This window comes from Cetorhinus maximus, chromosome 15, assembly GCF_964194155.1.
Source record: "Cetorhinus maximus chromosome 15, sCetMax3.hap1.1, whole genome shotgun sequence".
Classification (NCBI taxonomy): domain Eukaryota; kingdom Metazoa; phylum Chordata; class Chondrichthyes; order Lamniformes; family Cetorhinidae; genus Cetorhinus; species Cetorhinus maximus.
Genome location: NC_135893.1, coordinates 54,141,586 through 54,166,830, shown reverse-complemented (window position 1 = coordinate 54,166,830; position 25,245 = coordinate 54,141,586). Strand labels below are relative to the sequence as shown.

Genomic DNA, 25,245 nt, shown 5'->3' with positions numbered 1-25,245 from the left:
ACACTCAGCTCTGTCTACCTTTTAAAGTCCTCCTTGCCAATATCTGGGGTTGTGCCAAATTGGGGGAGCTGTCCCACAGACTAGTCAAGCAACAGCCTGACATATTCATACACATGAATCATACCTTATAGACAATGTCCCAGACACCATCATCACCATCCCTGGGTGTGTACTGTATTACCAAAGACCCACCAGTGGTGGTGGCACAGTGGTATACAGTTGGGAAAGAGTTGCCCTGGGAGTCCTCAACATTGACTCAAGACCCTATGAAGTCTTATGGCATCAGGTCAAATGTGGATAAGGAAACCTACTGCTGATTACCAGCTACCACCTTACCTCAGATGATAAATCAGTATTCTTCCATGCTGAATACCATCCATGAGGTGCTGTGGGCCCTTAACAGCAGCAGAATTATATTCAATCATAATCTGTGACCTCATGATCCACAATTTGCCCCCTCTACTATTACCATCAAGCTGAGGACCCACCCTGGTTCAATGAGTTCAGGAGGGCATGCCAAGAGTAGCACCAGCTATACCTAAAAAGTGGTTATCAAGCTGGTGAAGCTACAACAGGACGACATGCGTACACAACAGTATAAGTAGCATGTGATAGACAGAGCTAAGCGATCCCACAACCAACGGATCAGATCTAAGCTCAGCAGCCCTGCCACATCCAGTCCACCACCAGTGGTGGTGGACAATTAAACAACTCACGGGAGGGAGAGGCTCCACAAATATCACCATTCTCAACAAGGGAAGTTCAGCACATCAGTGCAAAAGACAAGGCTGAAGCACTTGCAACAATCTTTGGTCAGAAGTGCCGAGTGGATAATGCATCTTGGCCTCCTCCGGAGGTCCCCAGCATCACAGATGCCAGACTTCAGCCAATTCGATTCTCTCCACGTGATATCAAGGAACAGCTGAAGGCGTTAGTACTGTAAGGACTTTGGGCCATGATAATATTCTGGCAAAAGTACTGAAGACTTGTGCTCCAGAACTAGCTGTGCTCCTAGCCAGGCTGTTCCTGTACAGTTACCAGCATTGTGGTAAATTGCCCAGGTATGTCCGGCCCAGAAAAAGCAAGACAAATCCAATCCAACCAATTACCGCCCCATCAGTCTACTCTCGATCATCAGCAAAGTAGTGGGAGATGTCATCAACAGAGCTATCAAGTGGCACTTACACATTTACAGTTGGGGCAACATTTGCCCCCCATTGGGGGGGAAGTGCGGGAGCGGGCGGGCGACCTTCCGATCGGCGCCCCGGGTCGGGGGGGCACCGCCATTTTACGTGGGCGGGCCAATTAAGGCCTGCCCAGCGTGACATCCACCAGGAAGCGCTGTGCGCTCCCTGTGTGGGTGGGGGTGGATTCCCTCAGCCGGGAGTGTGTTCTTTTGCGCATGCACGCAAAAGTGCACACAGATCTCCCTGAGGCAAAGTGCTGCCTCAGGGAGGTCGGCTCCGATTGAAAGCTTTAAATAAAGGTGATAAAAAAAATTCCCTGCTATGTCCCCTTATGTGACAATGTCACATGAGTTGGGACATGTCCATAACTTTTATTGAAACGTTTCATAAAAATTTAAATACCCTCATGAAGCCTCATCCCGCCCGTGGATGAGGTTTCATGTTTTTTCCGAAGCCCACCTGGGCTCCCGGCCTGCCCGCCAACTTTAAGGTTGACGGGCAGGTCCATTAATCATCTTAATTAGTTTTTTAATGGACTTATTAGGCTGTTGACAGCTCAGCAGGCGCCCGCTGAACTGAGAATCTAAATGACATGGGGTGACGTTGGGATGCATGCCCGATGTATCCCCGTGTCATTTTACGCATCGGCAAGCGGGCCCTGCTTGCTGACCGGAAGATGCTGCCCTTGCTCACTGACACTCAGTTTGGGTTCTGCCAGGGCCACTCAGCTCATGAACTCATTACAACCTTAGTCCAAACATAGACAGAAGAGCTGAACTCACAAGTTGAGGTTAGAGTGACTGCTGTTGACATCCAGGCACCATTTGACCGATTGTGGCATGGAGAAGCCCCAGCAATCTGGTGTCTATGGGGGAAATCTCTCTATTCATTGGAGTCATACCTAGCACAAAGGAAGATGGTTGTGGTTGTTGGAGGTCAGTCATCTCAGCTCCAGGACATCACTGCCGGAGTTCCACAGGATAGTGTCCTCAGCCTAACCATCTTTAGCTGCTTCATCAATGACCTTCCTTCCATCATAAGGTCAGAAGTGGGGATGTTCGCTGATGGTTGCACAATGTTCAGCACCATTCACAACTTCTCAGATAATGAAGCAGTCCATGTCCAAATGCAGCAAGACCTGGACAATATCCAAGCTTGGGTTGAAAAGCGGCAAGTTACATTTGCACCACACTAGTGCCAGTCAATGACCATCTCCATCAAGAGAGAATCCAACATCTTCCCTTGACAACCAATGATATTACCATTGCAGAATCCCACATGATCAACATCCAGGGGGTTACCATCGACCAGAAACTGGACTAGCCATATAAATACTGTGGCTACAAGAGCAGGTCAGAGGCTGGGAATTCTGTGGCAAGTTACTCACCTCCTGACTCCCCAAAGCCTATCCGCCACCTACAAGGCACAAGTCAGGAGTATGATGGAATACTCTCCACTTGCCTGGATGAGTGCAGCTCCAATAATACTCAAGAAGCTCTACACCATCCAGGACAAAGCAGCCCATTTGATTGACACCCCATCCACAATCATTCGCTCCCTCTACCACCGATGCACAGTGGTAGCAGTTCTGCCATCTACAAGATGCACTGGAGCAACTCACCAAGCCTCCTTAGACAGTACCTTCCAAACCCATGACCTCTCCAACCTCTCCAAGGACAAGGGCAGCAGATGCTTGGGAACACCACCACCTGACAGTTCCCCTCCAAGTCACGCGCCATCCTGACTTGGAACTATATCGTTATTCTTGCACTCCCTCCCTAACAGCACTGTGTGTATATCTACACCACATGGACTTCAGCAGTTCTTGAAGGTGGCTCACCACCACCTTCTCAAGAGCAATTAGGGATAGGCAACAAATGCTGGCCTAGCCAGTGGTGCCCACATCCTGCAAAAGAATAAACAAAAATTTTGTTTCTCGATTCAAAACATATTACCTCACACTTATCTATATAAAACTGTACAGCCCAATCTGCTACATCCTCTTGAAAAATTCAGTTCTTCTCCCCAGTTGCCAAAGCTCCTAGTTCGTTGTATCTGTCCAAATCATCCATGTACACTAAGAGCAAATGAGGATTCTTCACTTAACCCTGCGATCACTACTTTCAACTCTTTCCCAAGCTAAACAGCATATGTTTTATTGTAACTCTGATGTCAATCAATCAGCTTTCTATCCAAACTGCTACATTTTCTTTTATACCATACGCTTACAATTTTCTAACAAGTCTCTTATCAATCATCTATAAACGCATTCCCTAACCTAAAAGGTTATTGATAACCAGGCTTTGACTGAAAGTTGGCTTGTGTGCACTGACCCTTGGACCCTTACCAAGGCTGAGCCACATTTCCCATCACCTGCCTTATCAAAACACTGCAGCGACAGGGCAGTGCTCATCCCCATCAAACTTTGGATACATTATCTCTTTTGAGTCCCTCACCTTGCTCCAACCCTCTTGGATCTCTTTTGAAATCCTCAATTTTTAGAAGAGAAGAAGGTGGGAAATTATTGCCGAAAAGAGGAGATAAATTAACAAAGTCCCCCAGTGAATTAATGGAAGGGGAGACATATTTCACTCACCACCATAGCTTTGAGCTCCATGCCATCTGGGAACTGGGTCCTGCCTCCGAACTGGAAGGTTTTCTTCAGGTTGTGATCACAAGCTTTAGCAATTCCTGCACACAGAGGGTCAGAGTCAGGCTGTTAAACTCTGCTGTGCAAACTGGGTCAGAATCAATGTATTAAACAATGCTGCGCAGAGCAGATCAGGATCAATCTGTTAAACATCACTGCTCTGCATATAGTTTTTAAAACAGAAAATGGAGAAAAGAAAAGTCATAAGGAAAGAAGGTAGTCACACCCTAACAAAATATAAATAAATAAAAAGCACCTTGAAAACTGGCACCGGGCATCCTGCAGACAGACTCCAGTAATTTAAAGAGGAAAGGTTTGAGCACCTCTGAGCACTTGTAATAGGCGGTGAGGATATAGAGCAGCCTCCAACCTCGCTGAACACTATCACTGCAACAGACATTGAAACAACTTCAACAACTTGTTGATCTCATGAACCTGCATATTGTAGGTGATCAATTCCATAAACTGCTCATGTCCCTTAATCACCTTTGCTGCAGACATAAAAAGAAAGAACTTAAATTCCTATGGTGCCTTTCACATCTTCAGGATGCTTTACAACCAATGACGTACTTCGCTGTAGTCACTGTGTAACATAGGAAACACGGCAGCCAATTAGCGCACAAAAAGATCCCACAAACAGCAATGTGATAATGATCACATAATCTTTTAAGTGATGTTGGTTAAGGAATAAATATTGGTCAGAACCCTGGGGAGAACTTCACTGCTCTTCTTTGAATAGTGGCTGTGGAATTTTTAAATATGCCTGAGAGGACAGACAGGGCCCCTATGGAAGGCTGTGTTTGTGGCCAACGCCATGCATGCACAGTTCCACTGTTTACTCTGTTACGTGAGCAACAGATTAGGCAGCGGCCATAAATAAACAAGGAGCAACATGGCGGTGCTTTTACTTGGCTTCTTTAGGAAAACGATGGCCAGGATACTAGAATGTTCCTCCTCTCTTGTGGAGAAACCTCTGCCTCCCTCCCTCCCCCCACTGGGCCTGGCTTCAGTACTGTCTGTCCCAGACTGAAGTTCACCTGAGAGCCTCAAACTAACCTGTTAACGGGGGCAGGGGAGGCTGCACCACACACACAAACATTCCTGGCCACCTGCCCAGAGAGCTCCGGATAAGGCTGCCCGGCTTGGCACTTTTCAAAAAATAATCTTGGTTCTGGACAACTTAATAACTGAGGTTGAATTTGGGAGCTTGGGTCCTGCTCCCACCCATTAGCCCCCACATGCCACCCCCCCTACAGCCTGCCCATTAGTCGACGTGCCTGTCAATCAAACTGTTGCCATAGCATTTTGTCCCTCATCAAAAAAAGCTCTCTGGCAAGCTGAGCCCAGCAGAGTGATGTCATTGGATTTCTGTACTACAAGAACGCGCCATCTTGTGCAGCCATCTTGCATTGGCAGGAGATACAGTGTTTAACAAATCATTTGAAGGATGGCACCTTCCACATTGCAACACTGGAGTGTCAGCCTGGATTAAGTTGCTCAAATCTCAAGAGTGTGACTTGCTGACTATGAGATGATAGTGCTGCCACTGAGCCGGGGGGACAATTCGAATTTGTTAATATTACCCCCCACCTCACTACTTTCCTGGTTTAAAGACAGAAGTCACAGTAGTGAGTAGTTCCAGTATTACATCATAACATGTGTTGAAAGTCTCCTTCTTGTTGGAGGAATTCAATTTTTTTTATTTCAATCACCCCCACGCCCATCCCCAAGACCTCACCCCTCCATTTGAGCTCTCCCCTTGCATGGGAGTGGGTCCAATACCTAAAGCACAACAGAGAGGATCTTCATAGGCAAGCCCAAGGTTGGTTTATTTGCTGTAGCTTGGGTCCCAACTGAACCTATATGAAGTGGGAAGGGCAGTTGTGGGCATGTACCGAACACTTGCCATCTTTCTCTAACTATCCTTCTCTGTGAGATTTCTGTATACTCAGTGGCAGTGAATATTATAGCCAAGGCCAAGCGGTGTTTGGGCAGCTTGGGGCTATGACTGGCAGGTGCTGTTTCCTTACGTTTTGGAGCTGGTGTTGTCAGTGATCTGTTTGATAATCTGGCAGTATGTTTCATCTTTCATCACCTCGTGTTCCCCGCACAGCTACAAAAGATAGAACAAAGTCAAAGGAAAGCGTCAAACTCCTCAATAAGCAGCAGGAGATCTGGCACATAGATCTTGTGTACAAAATGTGACCATCCCACCTTCTCCATACTGTTGTGCAGAGGACCAAGCATTACAGGGAGAAACCAGGAATGCCACAGTCACTGAAGCATCACTGGTTGCACTTTGGAGGTGGTGATCTGCCCACTTGTTGTTGCTCTCCTGGCTATAGACTCATTGGAGCTGAGTTAGAGCAGAAAGGAGAGGAAATAGGACACATTAGAGGGCACCTTGGCCCAAAAAAGCAAATAATGCCCCAAAGATATGTCCCATTAAGAAATAAAATAGATAGTGAGTTGGCATATTGACTTTTCACCTTTGGGAGTTGTTAATCAGTCTTACTGTCCTGGAGCCTCCTTTCTCTGTCAAACAGTAATCTAGTAAGCTCTCCAACTCCCAGCCATTCTCTTTCTTCTCTTAAACATCACAATTTTTGCTCAGCTGGCTGGGCAAGTTTCCCTCAAATCCAATTGCAACCACCTTCCAAAGGCAAGGAGCCATACCTTTCCTTTTAAAGGTGAGGTTTCTTAAAGGACAATACCTTTACTCTGGGAACAGAGCCATCAATCACATTGCTATAGCACACATTCGCCTACTTACGGACAGCCATACATTGACATGTGTGAATATACAAGTACTATACTCACATTCATACATACCAACACATGCATATTGCACAGGCATGCAAGTCACCCTTTACCTTAAGGATGGTACAGACAGCATCTTGTTCTGTCTGTCCTTTGAGTGGATGATCCCCCATAAATTTCATAACAGCTGCAGAAGAGAAACATATGTCAGTTATCAATAACTGGCTGTTGTGGAACTCAGCTATGAAGATCAGAAAGCAGCCAGGTAAAATTCCCATTCTTCTGCTGAGTTCAGATTGATTTCAGATATCGGTGGGCCTCAGCACCTGTAGACTTGTTGGAAACAAATCAGCCTTCTCACTCCAGACTTACTGCAGAAATCACTGCTGGAAAGAGGATGTCAAATGTGGTCCCAGACAGTAAGGACACTCAGGGCTGGATTGCCACCTATACCACTGACCACATTTTGTTTATTCATTCGTGGGATGTGGGTGTCGCTGGCCAGCATTTATTGCCCATCCTTAACTGCCCCTGAGAAGGTGGTGGTGAGCTGCCTTCTTGAATCGCTGCAGTCAATGTGGTGTAGGTACACCCACAGTGCTGATAGGGAGGGAGTTCCAGGATTTTGACCCAGTGACAGCGAAGGAACGGAGATATATTTCCAAGCCAGGATAGTGAGTGGCTTGGAGGGGAACTTCCAGGTGGCAGTGTTCCCATGTGTCCGCTGCCCTTGTCCTTCCAGATGGTAGTGGTCATGGGTTTGGAAGGTGCTGTCTAAGGACCTTGGTGAGTTTCTGCAGTGCATTTTGTAGATGGTACACAATGTTGCCACTGTGCGTCGGTGGTGGAGGGAGGGAATGTTTGTGGATGGGGTGCCAATCAAGCGGGCTGCTTTGTCCAGAATGGTGTAGAGCTTCTTGAGTGCTGTTGGAGCTGCGCTCATCCAGGCAACTGGAGAGTATTCCATCACACTCCTGACTTGTGCCTTGTAGGTGTTGGACAGGCTTTGGTGAATCAGGAGGTGAATTACTTGCCGCAGGATTCCAAGCCTCTGACCTGCTCTTGTAGCCACAGTATTTATATTGCTAGTCCAGTTCAGTTTCTGGTCAATGGTAACCCCCAGGATGTTGATTATGTGGGATTCAGTGATGGTAATGCCATTGAACATCAAGGGGCGATAGTTAGATTCTCTCTTGTTGGAGATGGTCATTGCCTGGCACTTGTGTGGTGTGAATGTTACTTGCCACTTGTCAGCCCAAGCCTGGATATTGTCCAGGTCTTGCTGCATTTGGACATGAACTGCTTCAGGAGTCGTGAATGGTGCTGAACATTGTGCAGTCATCAGCGAGCATTTCCACTTTTGACCTTATGATGGAAGGAAGGTCATTGATGAAGCAGCTGAAGATGGTTGGGTCTAGGACACTATCCTGAGGAACTCCTGTAGTGATGTCCTGGAACTAAGATGATTGATCTCCAACAACTACAACCATCTTCCCTTGTGCTAGGTATGACTCCAACCAGTAAAGAGATTGCCCTCTGATTCCCATTGACTCCAGTTTTGCTAGGGCTCCTTGATGCCACACTTGGTCAAAAGCTGCCTTGATATCAAGGGCAATCACTCTCATCTCACCTCTGGAGTTTAGCTCTTTTGTCCATGTTTGAACTAGGGCTGTAATTTGGTCAGGAGCTGGGTGGCCCTGGCAGAACCCAAACTGAGCGTCATTGAGCAGGTTATTGCTAAACAAGTGTTGCTTGATAGCACTATTGATGACCCCTTCCATCACTTTCCTGATGATCGAGAGTAGATTGATGGGGCAGTAATTGGCCGGGTTGGATTTGACCTGCTTTTTGTGTACAGGACGTACCTGGGCAATTTTCCACATTGCCAGTTAAATGCATGTGTTGAACAACTTGGCTAGAGGAGTGGCAAGTTCTGGAGCACAAGTCTTCAGTACTATTGCCGGAATATTGATGGGGCCCATAGCCTTTGCAGTATCCAGTTCCTTCAGCTGTTTCTTGCATCATGTGGAGTAAATCGAATTGGCTGAAAACTGGCATCTGTGATCCTGGGGACCTCTGGAGGAGGCCAAGATGGATCATCCACTTGGCATTTCTGGCTGAAGATTGTTGCAAATGCTTCAGCCTTATCTTTTGCATTGATGTGCTGGGCTCCCCATCATTGAGGATGACGATATTTGTGGAGCCTCCTGTTCCAATGAGTTGTTTAATTGTCCACCAACATGCATGACTGCGTGTGGCAGGACTGCAGAGCTTAGATCTGATCCTTGTTCTGAGTGCTGACCCTTGTCCTGCTATCTTACCTTTATGCCACTATCAGCACCTTCTTTAGTCTTTAACACTACCATCAACACTCCCTTTGCCCTGTGTCCATGGCATCTTTGTCAAATTCCTCCTTAGCTCCCACTTATCTCTGACCTTCTATTTTGCACCACATGCTCCACCTACTCTTAAACAGTGTAAAATCATCACATTTCTACTACTCTTTAGCTCTAAAGAAGAGTCATACAGACTCAAAATGTTAACTCTGTTTCTCTCTCCACAGATGCTGCCAGACCTGCTGAGTTTTTTCAGCATGTTTCTTGTTTTTATTTCAGATTTTCAGCATCCGCAGTATTTTGCTTTTATATTAGATCTGATCTGTTGGTTGTGGAATAGCTTAACTCCATCTATCACTTGCTGCTTATGACTTGTGGCACGCAAGTAGTTTTGTGTTGTAGCTTCACCAGGTTGACACCTCATTTTTAGGTATGCCTGGTGCTGCTCCTGGCATGCCCTCCTGCACTCTTCATTGAACCAGGGTTGATCCCTGGCTTGGTGGTAGAGTTGGGGATATGCTGGGCCATGAGGTTACAGATTGTATCCTCAGTGTGAAAATGCGGCTTCGTCTCCACAATGTGCGGTGGTCACTTCTACCAATACTGTCATGGACAGATGCATCTGCAGCAGGCAGGTTGGTGAGGATGAGGTCAAGTATGTCTTTCCCTCTTCCTGGTTCCTTCGCTATCTGCCACAGCCACAGTTGGTGGTGTACATTGAAGTCCCCCACCCAGAGTACATTCTGCACCCTTGCCACCCTCAGTGCTTCCTCCAAGTGGTGATCAACATGGAGGAGCATTGATTCATCAGCTGAGGGAGGGCAGTACCTGGTAATCAGCAGGAGGTTTCCTTGCCCATATTTGACCTGATGCCATGAGACTTCATGGGCCGATGTTGAGGACTCCCAGGGCAACTCCCTCCCGACTGTATACCAATATGCCGCCATCTCTGTTGGGTCTGTCCTGCCACTGGGACAGGACATACCCAGGGATGGTGATGGTGGAGTCTGGGACACTATCTGTAAGGTATGATTCCATGAGGATGACTATGTCAGGCTGTTGCTTGACTAGTCTGTGAGACAGCTCTCCCAATTTTGGCACTTGCCCCCAGATATTAGTAAGGAGGACTTTGTAGGATCGATAGGCCTGAGTTTGCCCATGTTGTTTCCAGTGCCTAGGTCGATGGCAGGCGATCTGTCTGGTTTCATTCCTTTTAGGCTTTTTAGTGGTTTGATATAACTGAGTGGCTTGCTAGGCCATTTCAGAGGGCAGTTGCTGTGGGTTTGGAGTCACATGTAGGCCACATTAGTGAACCAGATGGGGTTTTATGACAATCGACAATGGTTTTGTGGTCATCATTAGACTTTTAATTCCACTCTTAGTGGTGTACATTGAAATCCCCCACCCAGAGTACATACTCTTGCCACCCTCAGTGCTTCCTCCAAGTGGTGATCAATATGGAAGAGTACTGGTTCATCAGCTGAGGTGGGGGTGGTGGTGGGGGGGGTACCTGGTAGTCAGCAGGAGGTTTCCTTGCCTATATTTTTATTATTCCAGATTTTTATTGAATTCAAATTTCACCATGGTGGGATTCGAAACCAGGTCCCCAGAGCATTACTTGGGTCTCTGGATTACTAGTCCAATAAAAATACCGCTACGCCACCGCCTCCCCCTAATTACGTCCTTGATCCATTTTCCAAGGGCAAGAATCATTGACCCTGTAAGGTTGCGAGGGGAATCTGATGCAACTGTTACACAACATTTTAACTGGGTGATGACCCAGTGGATGATGGAGCTTCACCTTTAGACACACTGGGGAGATTGAAGCTCTAGAGGTCAGCATACGGGACCAGACTGGAAGGGGAAACCTTGCAACCAGGCAACCTTATCTCATCGGAAAAAATCATAGCTTCTACTGCTGTTAATACAGGCCTCCTGGATGGAGGGTTGTGGGTTGGAGCGAGAAGTTAGGGCGAGAATCAGGGGCGAAGAGGTTGAGATGAGGGGTCAGTGGCAAGGTGTCAGGGGCAGTGCAAGGGGTCGGAACAGGGGTTTGGGGCTAGGAGAGGGGCTGGTGTGAGAGCCCTCAATGACCCATTTTCAGTGCAAAGGCTGACAGGTGATGATTGGGTCACTGGGTGAGTTAAGGCTGTGAGGGTTGAAGATCAGGACACATCTCACTGTGAGAAATGGAGTTTTCAGGAGAGGAGAAAATTGGAAGAAAGAGAAAGAAATCTGGAAAGTGACACAGTCAATATGGTGAGGGTGACAATTTATTTCATGAAAATAAATCCAAGCTAATTCTTACCAACAAAGATCTCAGCTGCTATCTTGTTCATATTCTCATCCGAGAACTCAATCAGGGACTCTTGGATTGGAGTCTTTGGAAGAAATATGAGAATATTATAACTAAGAATTCACTGGATATGTGGCTACACCTGGTTATTAAAGTTGTTCATCTTAGTATAAAGTATTTTGCAAGCATTTTGTTTCATGAGGTAGAAAGGTTTGTGTGTCATTTCCTGTCAACCAGGGTACACACAAGAGTAACACAATGTTGTGTTTCCACTGTGTGCTTTTTAAAATTCTTTCATGGGATGTGGGCATTGCTGGCAAGGCCAACATTTGTTGGCCATCCCTAATTGCCCTTGAACTGAGTGGCTTGCTAAGCCATTTCAGAGGGCAGTTAAGAGTCAACTACATTACTGTGGATTTGGAGTCACATGTAGGTCAGACCAGATAAGGATGGAAGATTTCCTTCCCTAAAGGACAGTTAGTGAACCAGATGGGTTTTTACAACAATTGATGATAGTTGGTCACTATTGCTGAGACTAGCTTTCAATTCTAGATGTTTTAGTTAATTGAAGTTAAGTTCCACCAGCTTGAACCCATGTCCCCAAAGCGTTAGTCCAGAGACATTATCACTACACCACCATGTGTGTGTCAGTGTGTGTCATATCATTGTCTGATACCAATGGCCTGGGTTCAGGAATTTAACACGGGATGGGGGAGGACAATTTTCTGAATGTGTGCTGCCCATGAGAATCTATACCCCCTGAATGCCCATAGTGAGGGGTCACAGCTACAAACTCTAATCTCACATTACACTTGGTCAATGTAAGAGGCTTCTCGCTGGCTGTATATGCTTGTAAAACCATATCCAACAATGCACAACGATGATAATCTTCTACATAGCACACACATTAGAGATATAACCCAGGACTGAATCCACTCATCTCTGGGCTAAATATTCAATTAAAGTTTAAGGTGGGGTCTACCTGCAGGGGAGATTGAAAAATACAGGTGTTGGGGGGAGGAACAGAGGCGGTGGGGTAATCCTGCTCTCCCACAGCTAATAGTGCTCAGAGAGAGTGAGGGCCAGGGTACTGGGGCAATACATGGGGATAGTCCCACTCTACCAAGGGCTAATAGTGCTCAGAGAGAGTGAGGGCCAGGGTACTGGGGCAATACATGGGGATAGTCCCACTCTACCAAGGGTTAATAGTGCTCAGGGAGAGTGGGGGGGCCAGGATATTGGGTCTATGCAGAGTATCCCAATCTTTAATCCATCCAAAAAGAACTCATGGAATTTTATCTAATGGAAAATTCCAGGCTTCAAACAGCTTCTGTTTAAAGTACCTAGTTTCTGCTTCATGCAGCAAGCATACCCCAGTCTGTGATATTCTATCCATTAATTATGGGGTGGCTGAGAGTGTCCTGATAGGCAGGCCCAGCTTGTCCTGCCAGTAATTCCCATCGGTGGTGAGTTCTGTTTAATGCTCTGGGACTGCCATTTGCCCAGGAGCAGGTCGCTGTGCAGTCATCATGGGGGATGGAGGATTGATCATCGCTGTGCATCGCTTACCTTTGTGTACTTCACCAGCTCAGCTGGCTCCTTGGGATCTTTGCCTTTTTTAGATTTCTCTTTGTTGAACTCACTACTGAAACAAAATATACCAATATTTTAAGCCTTGTTTTGCGCTACATGTTTTTTTTTTGCTTTTTTTTAAACACTTACCAAATTGTTTATTTTTCTGAGTTTAACAATTCTGATATGTGAAATGAGGAACTATTGTTTTATATTTCTTTTTCTTCTTTCTGGTCTCCTGAAGGTGCTGACTTCAGTGCCTCTGACACCCTGTCGTTAAAGGTAAGGACACCTCTACCAAGCAAAAGTTCTTACTGAAGGATAAAGGACATAGGTGTTGTTACCAATACGAGGTACTTTCAATGACAGGGTGCCAGCGGTTAGAAGCCAATTTGTGGCTAGGTCAGGCTGGTCTAGGCAGAGTCAAAAGTGTCACATCATTGTGAGCAGTCCGAGGTGGAGAAAGGTGAGGAGAAAACCAGTTAAGATATGTAAGGCATGTTTAGTTGGAACTGAACGTCCAATGAAACAGATGATCCCACTCAGAGGTCCGGGAGAGGGGGAGTGTACAAGGTACAAATCACAGGGGCCCGTGTCCTTGGGGGACCCGGGCTCTTATCTTCAAATGGACACAATGAAGTCAATATGCATGCACCTGATAACAAGACAGCATTCCAATGTGCAGCCGCTTGAGTTTGTGCAGGTGTGAGAGACATCATTTCTGGCTGGGCAGAGCGAGTCCAGAAGCGGGATGTGAGACACTTGTTAATTCGTGAAGTACCCGGCTCAGAGGAGCAAAGCCGCTAGAGTCTGAGAATATGTCGGTGAGGGAAGACTGAAAAAAGTCAGGCAAATTAAAAAAGGGCAAGCGACATGGCAGCGGGTGGGGGCTCAGATGGTGGCAGGAAGTGGCGGGTGAGGGGGCTTCAGGCTGCTGCAGGCCGTACCGCCAGCCTTCATTGCTAATAAACTTTCTGCTCGCCGCTGATCCAATCCTAAAATCCCTCCACCCCCCAGCATCTACACCTGGGAAGGTTGGAGACCGAGGTGGGGAACGGTGACTGGATTGTCCCTGTGCCACCCACCGGTGTTAGTTATTGTGTTGGAAGCATCTGGAGCAAATGCAGAGAGGCTTTCCCTTTCAAAGTGACTTGTAGGTTTATTTACCTCTTTTGAAAAAAAGGTTACGAGTTTCAGAGTTTGAGCACATTAAATGCCTGAGTGTTGGGGCAAGAAAGGGCTTTTTCTGAGTGTAAAGTATTAATGCAACATCTTGTGTAGAAAAAATAAGTTCCCTCGTTTTTCTCACCATTTTTATTTGAAGTGCATTTGATGCTGGTTTATTTACTAGAATTGGGGATGGTAGGGGAGGGTTGGGGTGGGGTGATGGGTGGGGCGGGTATGTGGAATAAGGGGCTTGGTAACAGGAGAGGCACCAGGCCCCAGGATTTCTCTCCTGCTCCCTGACCCCAATTCAAAGAAGTTTGAGAAGTCTGCTCATGGCTGTGTCCCAGGGCAGCAAGTAAAATCGCCTCAACCACACCGTGTGTGAGAATAAGGTTGTGTAAGCTCGGAATATTCTTAAGTCACATGCAAATTTTTAACTGTTTGATAGAATGGATATTCAAAACTGTTAAAACTTGTCAGCTACCTAAGGAATTAGTTTTAGAGGAATCCTTCATTATAACAGAGACAATGGATGGAGTTTTCCATGAATGAGACTAAATGCAGTGGCGAGAGGATTCAGCAGTGTCCACCCTGCTGACTGGGATGCTCATGCCCGATTCTGCGCTTGGACCCTCATTAATTATGCAAAGGTGCGTATTGGTCCAAATCACCTGGCGGGTCGGGAGTTGACTCGTGCAGCCATTGTCAGCTGGCCGGTTTGCAGGTCAGGGCGCCATTTTTAAAGGCCAGTCCAACACATAATCTCATTCTCTCCAGCCCACCAGAGATGTCTGGCAGCCAGAGGAAGGCCAAGAGACTGAAGAACAAGACAGCACCCTGCTTCACCCTCCAGGCCTTGATCAGAGGGGTGCAGATGCACCGGAAAGTGCTCTATCCCAGGGATGGCTGCATGAAGCACAGCAGCCTCATCTCTCCAGCCTGGGAGTCCGTCGCGGAGCAGGTCAGCGTGGCTGGCACCCGCTCTGGAAGTGCCACCCGGTGCAGGAAGAGGATGAAAGATCTCATCTGCTCTGCGAGGGTAAGTCATCCTTCAACACCTTCCAAGATCAAACTCTTATGTCATCATGCACTCAAACGGCTGCTCTCTTCAGGGGTCTCACACAACCATTAACAGGGGACACATATCAACGCTCGTTTCCTCACTGAGACTTTCACATCACTACCATCCCATCTGTCATTTGCGCACACTCCATCCTCTGGCCCGTCTGGCGAGGGCTCACCACACACAGGGAACATGCATCTTACCCAACCTGTGCTCCATCCCTTCCCATCACATGCCTTTCTTTCTTCTTCATTCAGGCCAAGCTGCGCACAATAGGCGTGAGAGAGTGCAGTCAGGGGGTGGGACGGCCGACATCATCGCCCTCACTGAGTTTGAGGAGGCTGCAGCCGAGTTGGCTGGGGAGGACAGGGATCGCTCCTGTGGGGAAAGGGGAGATTGGCCTCTCCCACCAACCCAGTATGGATCACAGCTCCATCACTTCATCAAATCCTGACATTTACAATGAGTTATGTGCGGTCTTATCTAGCTCACGCTCATTAGCTGAAACTATTTTCTAGGCACCAGCAGATCAAGGCCCCCAAGCCAGTCCACCACCTCCAGTGTGAGCCCCCAAACTTCACCCGAGGAAGAAGCTCCAGAAGAACTGTCACAGCACTCACACACACCCTCCAGCAGCTCAGAGACACAGAGGTCGGTGGGGCACAGATGTAGATTAGGCATGGGCTCTCTTTCTGGGGAACACCTCATTAACACATCCCTGCAGCAGTTGGAGGCAGGGACAGCCCAGATCTCCGGCACTCGGAGGGCTCGGTCCGAGTCAGATGATAAGCTTCTGGAAGCGGCCGCAAATCTATGCTGGAGATGCGACTACAGGCGGTGAAACATCAGGCAGAAATTTGACAGTCACTCAGCAGACTAGAGCAAATGATGGAGGAGTCCGCCTGCGTTCTGTCTGATGTCGTGGCTCCGACATGCGAGCACCTTGAGGTCACCATGGGAAGGCCGGTGACCACCATGGAGACCTTGGTCCAGCAGGTCTTGCTGGATTTGCACTTGGCCCTGCGCTTCATGGCCACACGCCATGTGGGCAGCATCAGGATGTAGGTGACATGGGGATGAGGCACCTTGACCTCCCTCCAGGTGCACCATCTCCTGCAGGAGTCAGGGCGGGGCCCTCGGGCACCCACAGGGACGATGACCGTCAGCCGGACACCCTAGGGGCCTCCTCTCAGGACATTCCAAGGGTATGCGGCTGTTCACAGCCCCATCTGCCTGTGACCCCATCCACTCTAGCTTCTCAGGCCACCGAGTAGATGACCCTTATCAGGCCAGGGCCCTCCAGGCCACCAAAGGATGTCCGCCAAGTTCATCACAGACATCAGGACATAGCAGTTAGCAGGCTGCCTCCATCTTTGCTCTGGATGTCGGGGCTGCACCTATGCGTAGCGCTGGAGTTAGGAAAGTTAAGAAAAATTAATGTCTCTTTTAGGTCACAGATGTGCTCAACATGTAAGTAAATTGCACTTTTGTAAATACATTTGATGGTTATGTGAATGTTCCCGTCAACTGAAGGTGTTGTGATTTTGTACTTTGGAATCCTCTTATTTCGAGGTTTAGCCATCCTCCCAATCAGCGATAGTGTCCCACTGTGATATTCATATTCCTGTGATGTCAACCTCAGTTGAACTAGTATCCACACATCATTGTGTGATGTCAGGGAGATGTGTTTGAATCTTTATCGGAAGTGTGTGATGTAAGCGTTTCTAACCCTTCTTCCTCAAAGAACATCATTGAGCGAAGGCAGCTCATCAGCATTGATATTCTAGCGGCACTTGTGTCTCCTCGGTGGAAGTGGCAGAAGAAAAGACATGCACGGGAGGAGAAGATCCCTAGGCATGTGCACATATCAGTTGCAGCAGTGTTTACATCATTCGATGGCGGCAAAGGCTTCAAGTCTTCTCTTGCACTGCTCTTGTTCCTAAGTGGGCTCTCAGTTCCCAGAGCTTCCCAGAGTGAGCTCACTCACAGGGTCCCATGGACCAAAGCAAAGATCATGGTCTGGCGATTCATGAGGCCAGAACGCGCAAGTGTGAATGCAGGAATCGTTCTCGCTGCCAGTGGGTGGACATCCCCTGGGTTGAAAGAAAATGGCATTGAGGGCTAGGAGAGATGTGGCCATATTCCCTCACTTGACTTTGCTCTTCCTACAATTTGTCAGTGATTAACATATCACGGGCACCTCTCCCATGTCTTCCTTCCTCCATGGTGTGACCGCACTCATACTGACCCTCAGCAGCCTCTTGAGGTTCTTGGGCCTCTGGATTTTCATCCCCTGCTGAGTGGAACTGTGTGCAGTATTGTACCTCTCCTCGGAACGACACTGAGGGCAACGCACTGGTGTCATCAGCCAGCGTTTCAGTGGGTATCCCTTATTCCCAAGCAGCCATCCCTGCAGATGTAATGGCCCCTCAAAAATCTCAGGCAGTAGGGAGTGACTCAGGATGTAGGAGTCATGGCAACTCCCAGAGTACCTTGTGCTTTGTGCTTCCGGTGATCACATACCAGTTGTACACTGATGGAATGATAGCTCTTGCAGTTTATAAACATTAAGGCCTGCTGCCATGGAGCCCCTATAGCCACATGGGTTCAGTCTATTGCCCCCTGCACTCTTTGGAAGCCTGAGATGGCGACGAAGCCGGTGAATCTCGCAGCCTGGCTATCGTCATCCAGAGCAAATCCTACATAATGATGGGCCTTCCTATAAAGGGCATCTGTGACCTCCTTTATGCATCGATGTGTTGCAGACTGAGAGATGCTGCACAGGTTGCCTGTTGATCCTTGGAAAGAACCAGAGGCCAAGAAATTGAGTGCAGCGGTCACCTTCAAAGCCACTGGCAGGGAATACCCTCCAACTCCACATGGCGTCAGGTCTTCAAGAAGAATGTGGTATATGTGATGTACCAGAGCTCGGGACAAGTGCAGACTTGCACGGCATTGCCTCTCACTCATTTGTAAATAGGAGATTCTTCAACGATAAACCCTAGGGCTGGCGAGTCGCTCCTGTTATCTGTGTCTCTCCTGAGCTGTGGCTCCGCATGACCATGTCCCTCCTGCTGGAACTGTGCGTGGAGTCGCCTCTCCCTCCTTCACTTCCTCCATTGCATTAGGACCCTGACAAAGGCAGCATTGAGCCCTGGTTCCATATGTGCTTTTGCCTTCTGTCTGAAAGGAAACATTGAAGGCATTAATGATTCAAGGGGCAAGAAAGCGAAGCTCAGAAGATGACACATTTGGAGACTGTAAGTAGTTTTCCCTGTCCGACTTGCATGGTGGCTGATGCTGCCTTGTCCCTGAAACACTAGCGCACACATTGAGGTGAGCAAGCTGGCATTGCCGATGTAACATCTTGAGCTCTGCGTAGATGCTAAAGTTTAAGGGAGCTGAGTGACCCAATCTAGCTCTGTGCTCCAGTCTCTAATGTGGCCTATTAACGACCAATCAGTTGCTCATGGTCAATGAGTGGATGCCCTTTGGCTCATTAGGAATGTCACATCTGGTGAACACGTGACAGGCCTTCATTGATTGAATGCCATATATAATACAGCTGTGTCTCCTTCACTATTGCCTGCATTCCCAAATTCTACATTCCTATGTGTTACTCTTGAGATGCAGCAACTGTGATGTGAAGCCATTGAGTTCTGAGTAGCCCTTTAACAGTGTTAATGAAGACATTGGCTTTAAGTGACTTTCATCGCAAGGAGGTCTTCCTCCTTAATGTTCACTGATTGTATTGAAGCACGTCATGATCAATGTGGAAAACTTGAATATGATTGCACTTTTTGTAATGGCCATTTTGAAATGTTTTGTAATGTTCTTTCAGATATTTTATGAATAAAGTATATTTTTCCCCCCAAAAAAGTTTTCCTCCTTTCTTTCTTAGCAGACTCCTGCTCACTCCTGCAGCAACAAGAGGTTAGAGGGGGCCATAGTGTTCACTTTTCCCTCTTACTGCCATTCCACAGCCTTCCCTCCCCATTGCCCCCATAGTGTTCACCCTTCCATCTCACTGCCATTCCACAGCCTTCCTTCCCCATTGCCCCCATAGTGTTCACCCTTCCCTCTCACTGCCCTTCCACAGCCTTCCCTCCCCATTGCCCCCATAGTGTTCACCCTTCCCTCTCACTGCCCTTCCACAGCCTTCCCTCCCCATTGCCCCCATAGTGTTCACCCTTCCCTCTCATTGCCATTCCACAGCCTTCCATCCCAGTTGCCCCCATTGTGTTTGTCGATCCGACCCTGGCCTCATAGCCCACCCCCGGTTGAAGTGCTAGTCTCTGAAAGTGGAGGCCTGCATAAGTACCACAGCGCATTGGTGTTCTTCAGGACAATGAAAGCAAAGAGAAGGAGCAGTCCTACCCTACAGCCCTACCAGAGCGGCATTCATCGCAACAAGATTGGCGCAGTGCTATGGCAGATATGCTCCGCTCACCTCGAAGTTACCAGCAAACCGAGGCCTGACTTGTGCATGCCACCCTTTTTCAAACGGGTTTGAGGCTGACATAATTTCCCGCTTGCTTGATGGAAGATTAGAAGGCATGGCAAGATTCTGGCGAGCAGCTGTTTTAATAAGCATTCATTACATGCTAATGAATGCAAATGGTGTTCGCGCCACTATTCGGCGGGATGACCAACCCGCCATGAACACACCATCGGGAGAATTTTGACTTGTTTTTACAACAGCGGATTTGCGACTTTTTGCCTGCCGCTGGATTCTCCACTACCTCCCGCCACGAAATGTTTCCTCTTGTGTGGAAAACCATGAGTAGAGGCCATCAATATAAAACGGTCAAAAGAAATCTGATAGGGAATTCAGAAGGAATTTCTTTACCCATGGGAACGTGGAACTTGCTACCACAGGGAATGGTTGAAGTGAATAGTATACATGCATTTAAGGGAAGCTAGACAAGCATATGAGGGAGAAGGGAATAGAGGGTTATGGTGATAGATTTAGATTAGGAAAGGTGGTGGGGGGCTCAAATGCAGCATAAACACTAGTATGGATTGGTTGGGCCAAATGACTTGTTTCTATGTAATGTCCAGTCACTACCGTAGTTAATACTTAGCACCGGTTAGTGATTTTTCTACATTACAACAATGACTACACTTCAAAAGTACTTCACTGGCTGTAAAGCATTTTGGAATATCCTGAGTTAGTGAAGTCATATGCAAGTCATTCTTTTTCTCCCTTCGGTGCTGACACCCAATTCCTGTGGAACTTTTGACTTCGTTTTGTTAAGTAACTGCCCATTAATGATCTGCCAATCAATTGCTAGGCATCTCTGGTTAGATATGTCTATTAAGCATTTGTGTACGTGGCCTTGTGTATGAGAGTTGAATTGTAACCAATAAAGAGTGTTTACTGCATACTTGTGATCTGGCTTCTTCCTTCATGCTTTGGCAAGATTTCATTCACCCAGAAAACTGAGGTAACCTAACCGAGGGTTAGCAAGTTTAATTTATTTTTACCCAACCTGGCCAGTGTAAGACAGTTCTGTGATGTAGGCAAAAGACAGAGAGCACAACCCACAGTGCAAATCATACATTCAAGTGAAGAGTGGAAGAGGTGTGGGGAAAGCGAGAGAACACTGTAAGAAACAGGACAAATGGGAATGGATTAATGCTGAGTGGCTGAGGCCTGTAATCATGTGACTGGTCAGATCACTCTCAAACAGTTTTACGTTTGACCAGTCAGATATCGAGCTCACAACCCAGAAATATCACAGTTGGAATCTGTGTAATACATGGACCTTGTTCATTTGGGCCGTGCTGGGGTGACTCAGGATTAACATTGAACAACACTTGCTGCTTACTCACCTTTTTAACTTGTGTGGCTGACGGAAGTATTTCTTGGCAAATTCAATCATGGTGTACTGGTTATCCTGAAGGACGTATTCAGGTACACTCTCTACAAACTCACTGGATGGTGGAGAGGCCTGCAGAAAAGTTATGAATACCATGAAGTTTGGGCTCATATTGAAATAATGAGCTGTGAAGATAATCCTGCTTATGCAGCAAGTCGTAGATACCACAGAGCCCCAGTCTTGAGTTCCAATCCATACTGAGCCAGCCCGGGTGTCAGTAAAAACAATGTAATTAACCCCAGCCCCTCCCTGGGTTAGATCCTTCTGCTGATCTCACCAGTAACCCATGCTGGAAGCCTGCAGGCCAGCATGTCAGGTGAGGGCAAAGGTTGCACTTGATGCGGTGAACCAAACAGCAGAACAGCCTGTGCTACTAGAACAAAAGCAACAAAAACTTGTATTTATGCCTCTTTTAACATTGTAAAATATCTCAAGGGTCTTCACAGGAATGTTATCAAACAAGATTGACATGGAGCTACACAAGTAGATATTAGGGCAGATGGTCACAAGTTTGGTCAAAGAGGTAGGTTTTAAGGAACGTCTTAAGGAAGAGAGAGACTGTAGAGAGGAATAGAGATTTAGGGAGGGAATTTCAGCACTTAGGGCTGAGGGAGCCGAATGCACAGCCACCAATGATAGAGCAATTAAAATCAGGGATGCTTAATAGACTAGAATTAATTGTAGGAACAGAGATATCTTGGAAGGTTGTGGGGCTGAAGAACCTCACAAGATAGGGAAAAGTGAGGCCATGGAAGGATTTGAAAATCAGGATGAGAATTTTAAGATCAAGGCATTGCTTAATTGGGAACCAATATAGATCAGGGAGCATAGGTGTGATCACTGAATGGGACTTGGTGTGAGTTAGGACATGGGCAGTAAAATTTTGGATGATGCCAAGTTTATGGAGGGTGGAATATGGGAGACCGCAGTCAGGAGTGGGTTGGAGTGGTCAAGTCTAGAGGTATCAAAGGCATGGATGAGGGTTTCAGCAGTAGATGCGTTGAGGGACGGTGGAGTTGGGAGGTGTTACAGAGGTGGAAAAGGTACTGGTGAAACTGGGCCCTGGTAAGGAGTCATGTTCTTCAGTGAGAAGGTGATGAAAAGAAGTTGATGAGAAAAATATAATTGTTTTTCAAACTCTTTTCCTCACCTCTCCCCAAATCTAAAGTGTTTAAACTTTTACCTTATTGCCAGGGCCAGATTCTACAGATCACTCATTCAAAGGGGAGTTTCCCCCCTCCCCATGATATCACTCAGATTCTGCAAGCTCACCCACTCTTCACTGTTTCATTCAGTAGCTGGGAGCCCCCCCCCCCCCCCCCCCGCCCCCTACCCCACTCCCTTTCCCCATGATATCACTCAGGCATGGGGAGCTCCCCTCCACCCTCCATGATATCATTCAGACTCTGCAAGCTTCCCCACTGCTTCATTCAGAGACTGGGAGCTCCCTCCCTTCCCTATTATATCAATCAGACATTGGGAGCTTTCCCCTTCCTCACTATATCGCTCAGTCACTGGGAGACGAGCGGAAGAAGAGGACAGTGACAAAGGGTTCCTGGCACAGGACATCTATTCCTGGGAAACATTCAAGAACAAGGATCCAAACCTCACTCCATCTGCAAATGTCTGATTTTACATCACTGGTTTCCCCAGCCACCCATCTGAGCTCAGGGACAGTATGGACTCTGGGTTAACCCCAGTTTCACAGTTCATATCCAGCCCTTATCTGCTTTTAAAATATAATGAGCAACACTACTTGTTTTCCTGACAAACTGAGACTTATTCAAAATAAAGCTGAGAAACCTTTTATAATTTGTTGTCAGATTCCTCCCATTTTTTGTTTTTGTCTCTTGAACATGGTCCCTCCACACTTGGATAAATTGTCGTGGGCAGCAGTCCTGCTGATCCTGACTCCATGCCCATCCATTCCCATTGATACTGACTCCATGCCCATCCATTCCCATTGATATTGACTCCATGCCCATCCATTCCCACTGATACTGACTCTATGCCCATCCATTCCCATTGATACTGACTCTATGCCCATCCATTCCCATTGATACTGACTCCATGCCCATCCATTCCCACTGATACTCCATGCCTATCCATTCTCACTGACACTGACTGCATGCCTATCCATTCTCACTGATACTGACTGCATGCCATTCATTCCCATTGATACTGACTCCAAGCCCATCCATTCCCACTGATACTGACTCCATGCCTATTCATTCTTACTGATACTGACTGCATGCCATCCATTGCCACTGATGCTGACTCCATGCCTATTCATTCTTACTGATACTGACTGCATGCCATTCATTCCCATTGATACTGACTCCATGCCCATCCATTCTTACTGATACTGACTCCATGGCCATCCATTCCCACTGATACTGACTCCATGCCCATCCATTCCCACTGATACTGACTCTATGCCCATCCATTCCCACTGATACTGACTCCATGCCCATCCATTCCCACTGATAGTGACTCCATGCCCATCCATTCCTGCTGAAGACTCCGTGCCCATCTATTCTGCACATACCGACTTGGTCCCCACCCATTCCTGCAGGTACTGACTCTTTGCCACCCATCGCCACTGATCCCGACTCTGTGCTATCCAGTGCTGCTTTGGTGATGCTGACTTTGTGCCATCAATTCCCGCTCCACTGATACTGACTCCACTCCACTCAAAACGTGTGAGATGAGCGAGCAAGTATTGGCCGTGGAGCTAAGCCAAAGCCGATCCTGCCACCTGATATCAACTCATCTGCACCTTCCTGCACGGATCACTGAACAATGACCAGCAGCAGGAATCCTGGCCGATTTTACACCTCACAGCCCATGGAAATCGGGTCAGTTGATACTGAGATCAGGTAAGTGAGCGCAACCTGGGAATCAATGCTGTAATCTCTGGTCTGTTCATGGCTTCGCCGAGTGTTGTTTTAACCCATTGGCACCCTCGAAAGAGCTGAGTATCCACCCCGATGCTGATAATCTTTTGCAAACTTGTCTGTAATTCCTAAGAATAGATGAATCGTTACAAAGCGAAGATCCAGGTCTAAAGTCCAGCAACTAAGTAAGACAGAGCTAGAAGGAGAAAGTTGCAACCAATGGCCATCCGATTGTCTGCTTTTCACTCACCACAATAGATCAAAAGCTTCCATCACGTTATGACACTATGTTGCATGTGATGTCATTTCAAAGTTAACACAAATTAGTATTTGGCCCTGGCCAGGTTAAGAAGGTAGCTGCTCCCCTTTAAATAAACTATATGGGCACAGACAAGAGCAGTAGTGCAGAGCAATGGAATGGAGTGAAGGAGGATCAATTTCGTACCTCTGACTTTCTGTCCAGTTCCTCAGCTGCTGCTGTCAATCCCACAGCAGCTGCCACTGTGGCCGAGGCTGAAGCTGCGACTTTGCCCTTTTTGTCCATTGGTTCCTCTTTCTTGTCAGTGCTTAGGTGAATAAAGTCTGGGGCAGCCACAGGCTGCACATATTCCAGGGGGAATAGCCCAGACCTGCCATGGAAAGCTCCAAACTTCCACCCTGTCCAAACAGGCAAAAGTTTATTATTTCATTTTAGCTTGTAACCTATGGACACAAGTCTTAATATATTTCAGTTATGTTCATTCAGGAAAAAGATTATGCATGCTGGGAACCTCATCGGTCAAGGCAGCTTACATCCATTGATCCATGAACTGGGATCTAAGACCTACCCAGTTTCATCACCCAACACCTGCAGCACCAACACGCCCATTCCCAACCTGCTCAATTGCTTCTACAGAATACAGTTTTCAGGTTAGCTGCAAGAAGGCACATGAGCAGGAAACATCCGCCCCTCTTCCTGGGTCACAACATTTGAAATTTACTCTGTATCTAACCCAAGCTATACCTGCTCTGTAAGTGTTTGATGGGACACTGTATGTAACCCATGGTGTCCCACCATTCCTGGAAGTGATGGGTGGGACTGTGCGGAGGGACCTTTATTAAACCCATGTTGTACCTGCCTTGGGAGTGTTTGGTGGGACAGTGTACAGTGGGCTTTACTGTGCATCTCACCCAAGGCCATTACTGCCCTGTGAGTGTTTGATGATTCGGTGTGGAGGGAGCTTTACTCCATATCTAACCCTGTGCTGTACCTGCCCCGTGAGTGTTTGACACTGACACTGGGTTCAATTTCCAATGTAAGTCCCTGACATTGATGAGGATGAATAAAATACACCAAAAGAAATAAAAATTTTAAATTGAAAAAAATAAAAGCTTCAGTGAGCAGTTTTGAAGAAAATTTAAGTGGCTTTCAGTAAGAAGGGAAACCACTCGTTTG

The 25,245-nt window shown here is 47.2% G+C and overlaps 1 protein-coding gene across 1 annotated transcript in view; it reads right to left on the bottom strand.

Annotated features, from left to right (window-relative positions):
* The window catches only part of myo15aa (myosin XVAa), a 169,076-nt gene that overhangs the window by 11,794 nt on the left and 132,037 nt on the right, over positions 1 to 25,245 (bottom strand). The window contains 8 exon segments of the mRNA XM_078559219.1: positions 3,784 to 3,878; positions 4,094 to 4,224; positions 5,868 to 5,950; positions 6,711 to 6,784; positions 11,242 to 11,314; positions 12,799 to 12,855; positions 20,863 to 20,985; positions 24,256 to 24,467. Of these exon segments, the coding sequence (XP_078415345.1) occupies positions 3,784 to 3,878; positions 4,094 to 4,224; positions 5,868 to 5,950; positions 6,711 to 6,784; positions 11,242 to 11,314; positions 12,799 to 12,855; positions 20,863 to 20,985; positions 24,256 to 24,467 (848 nt within the window).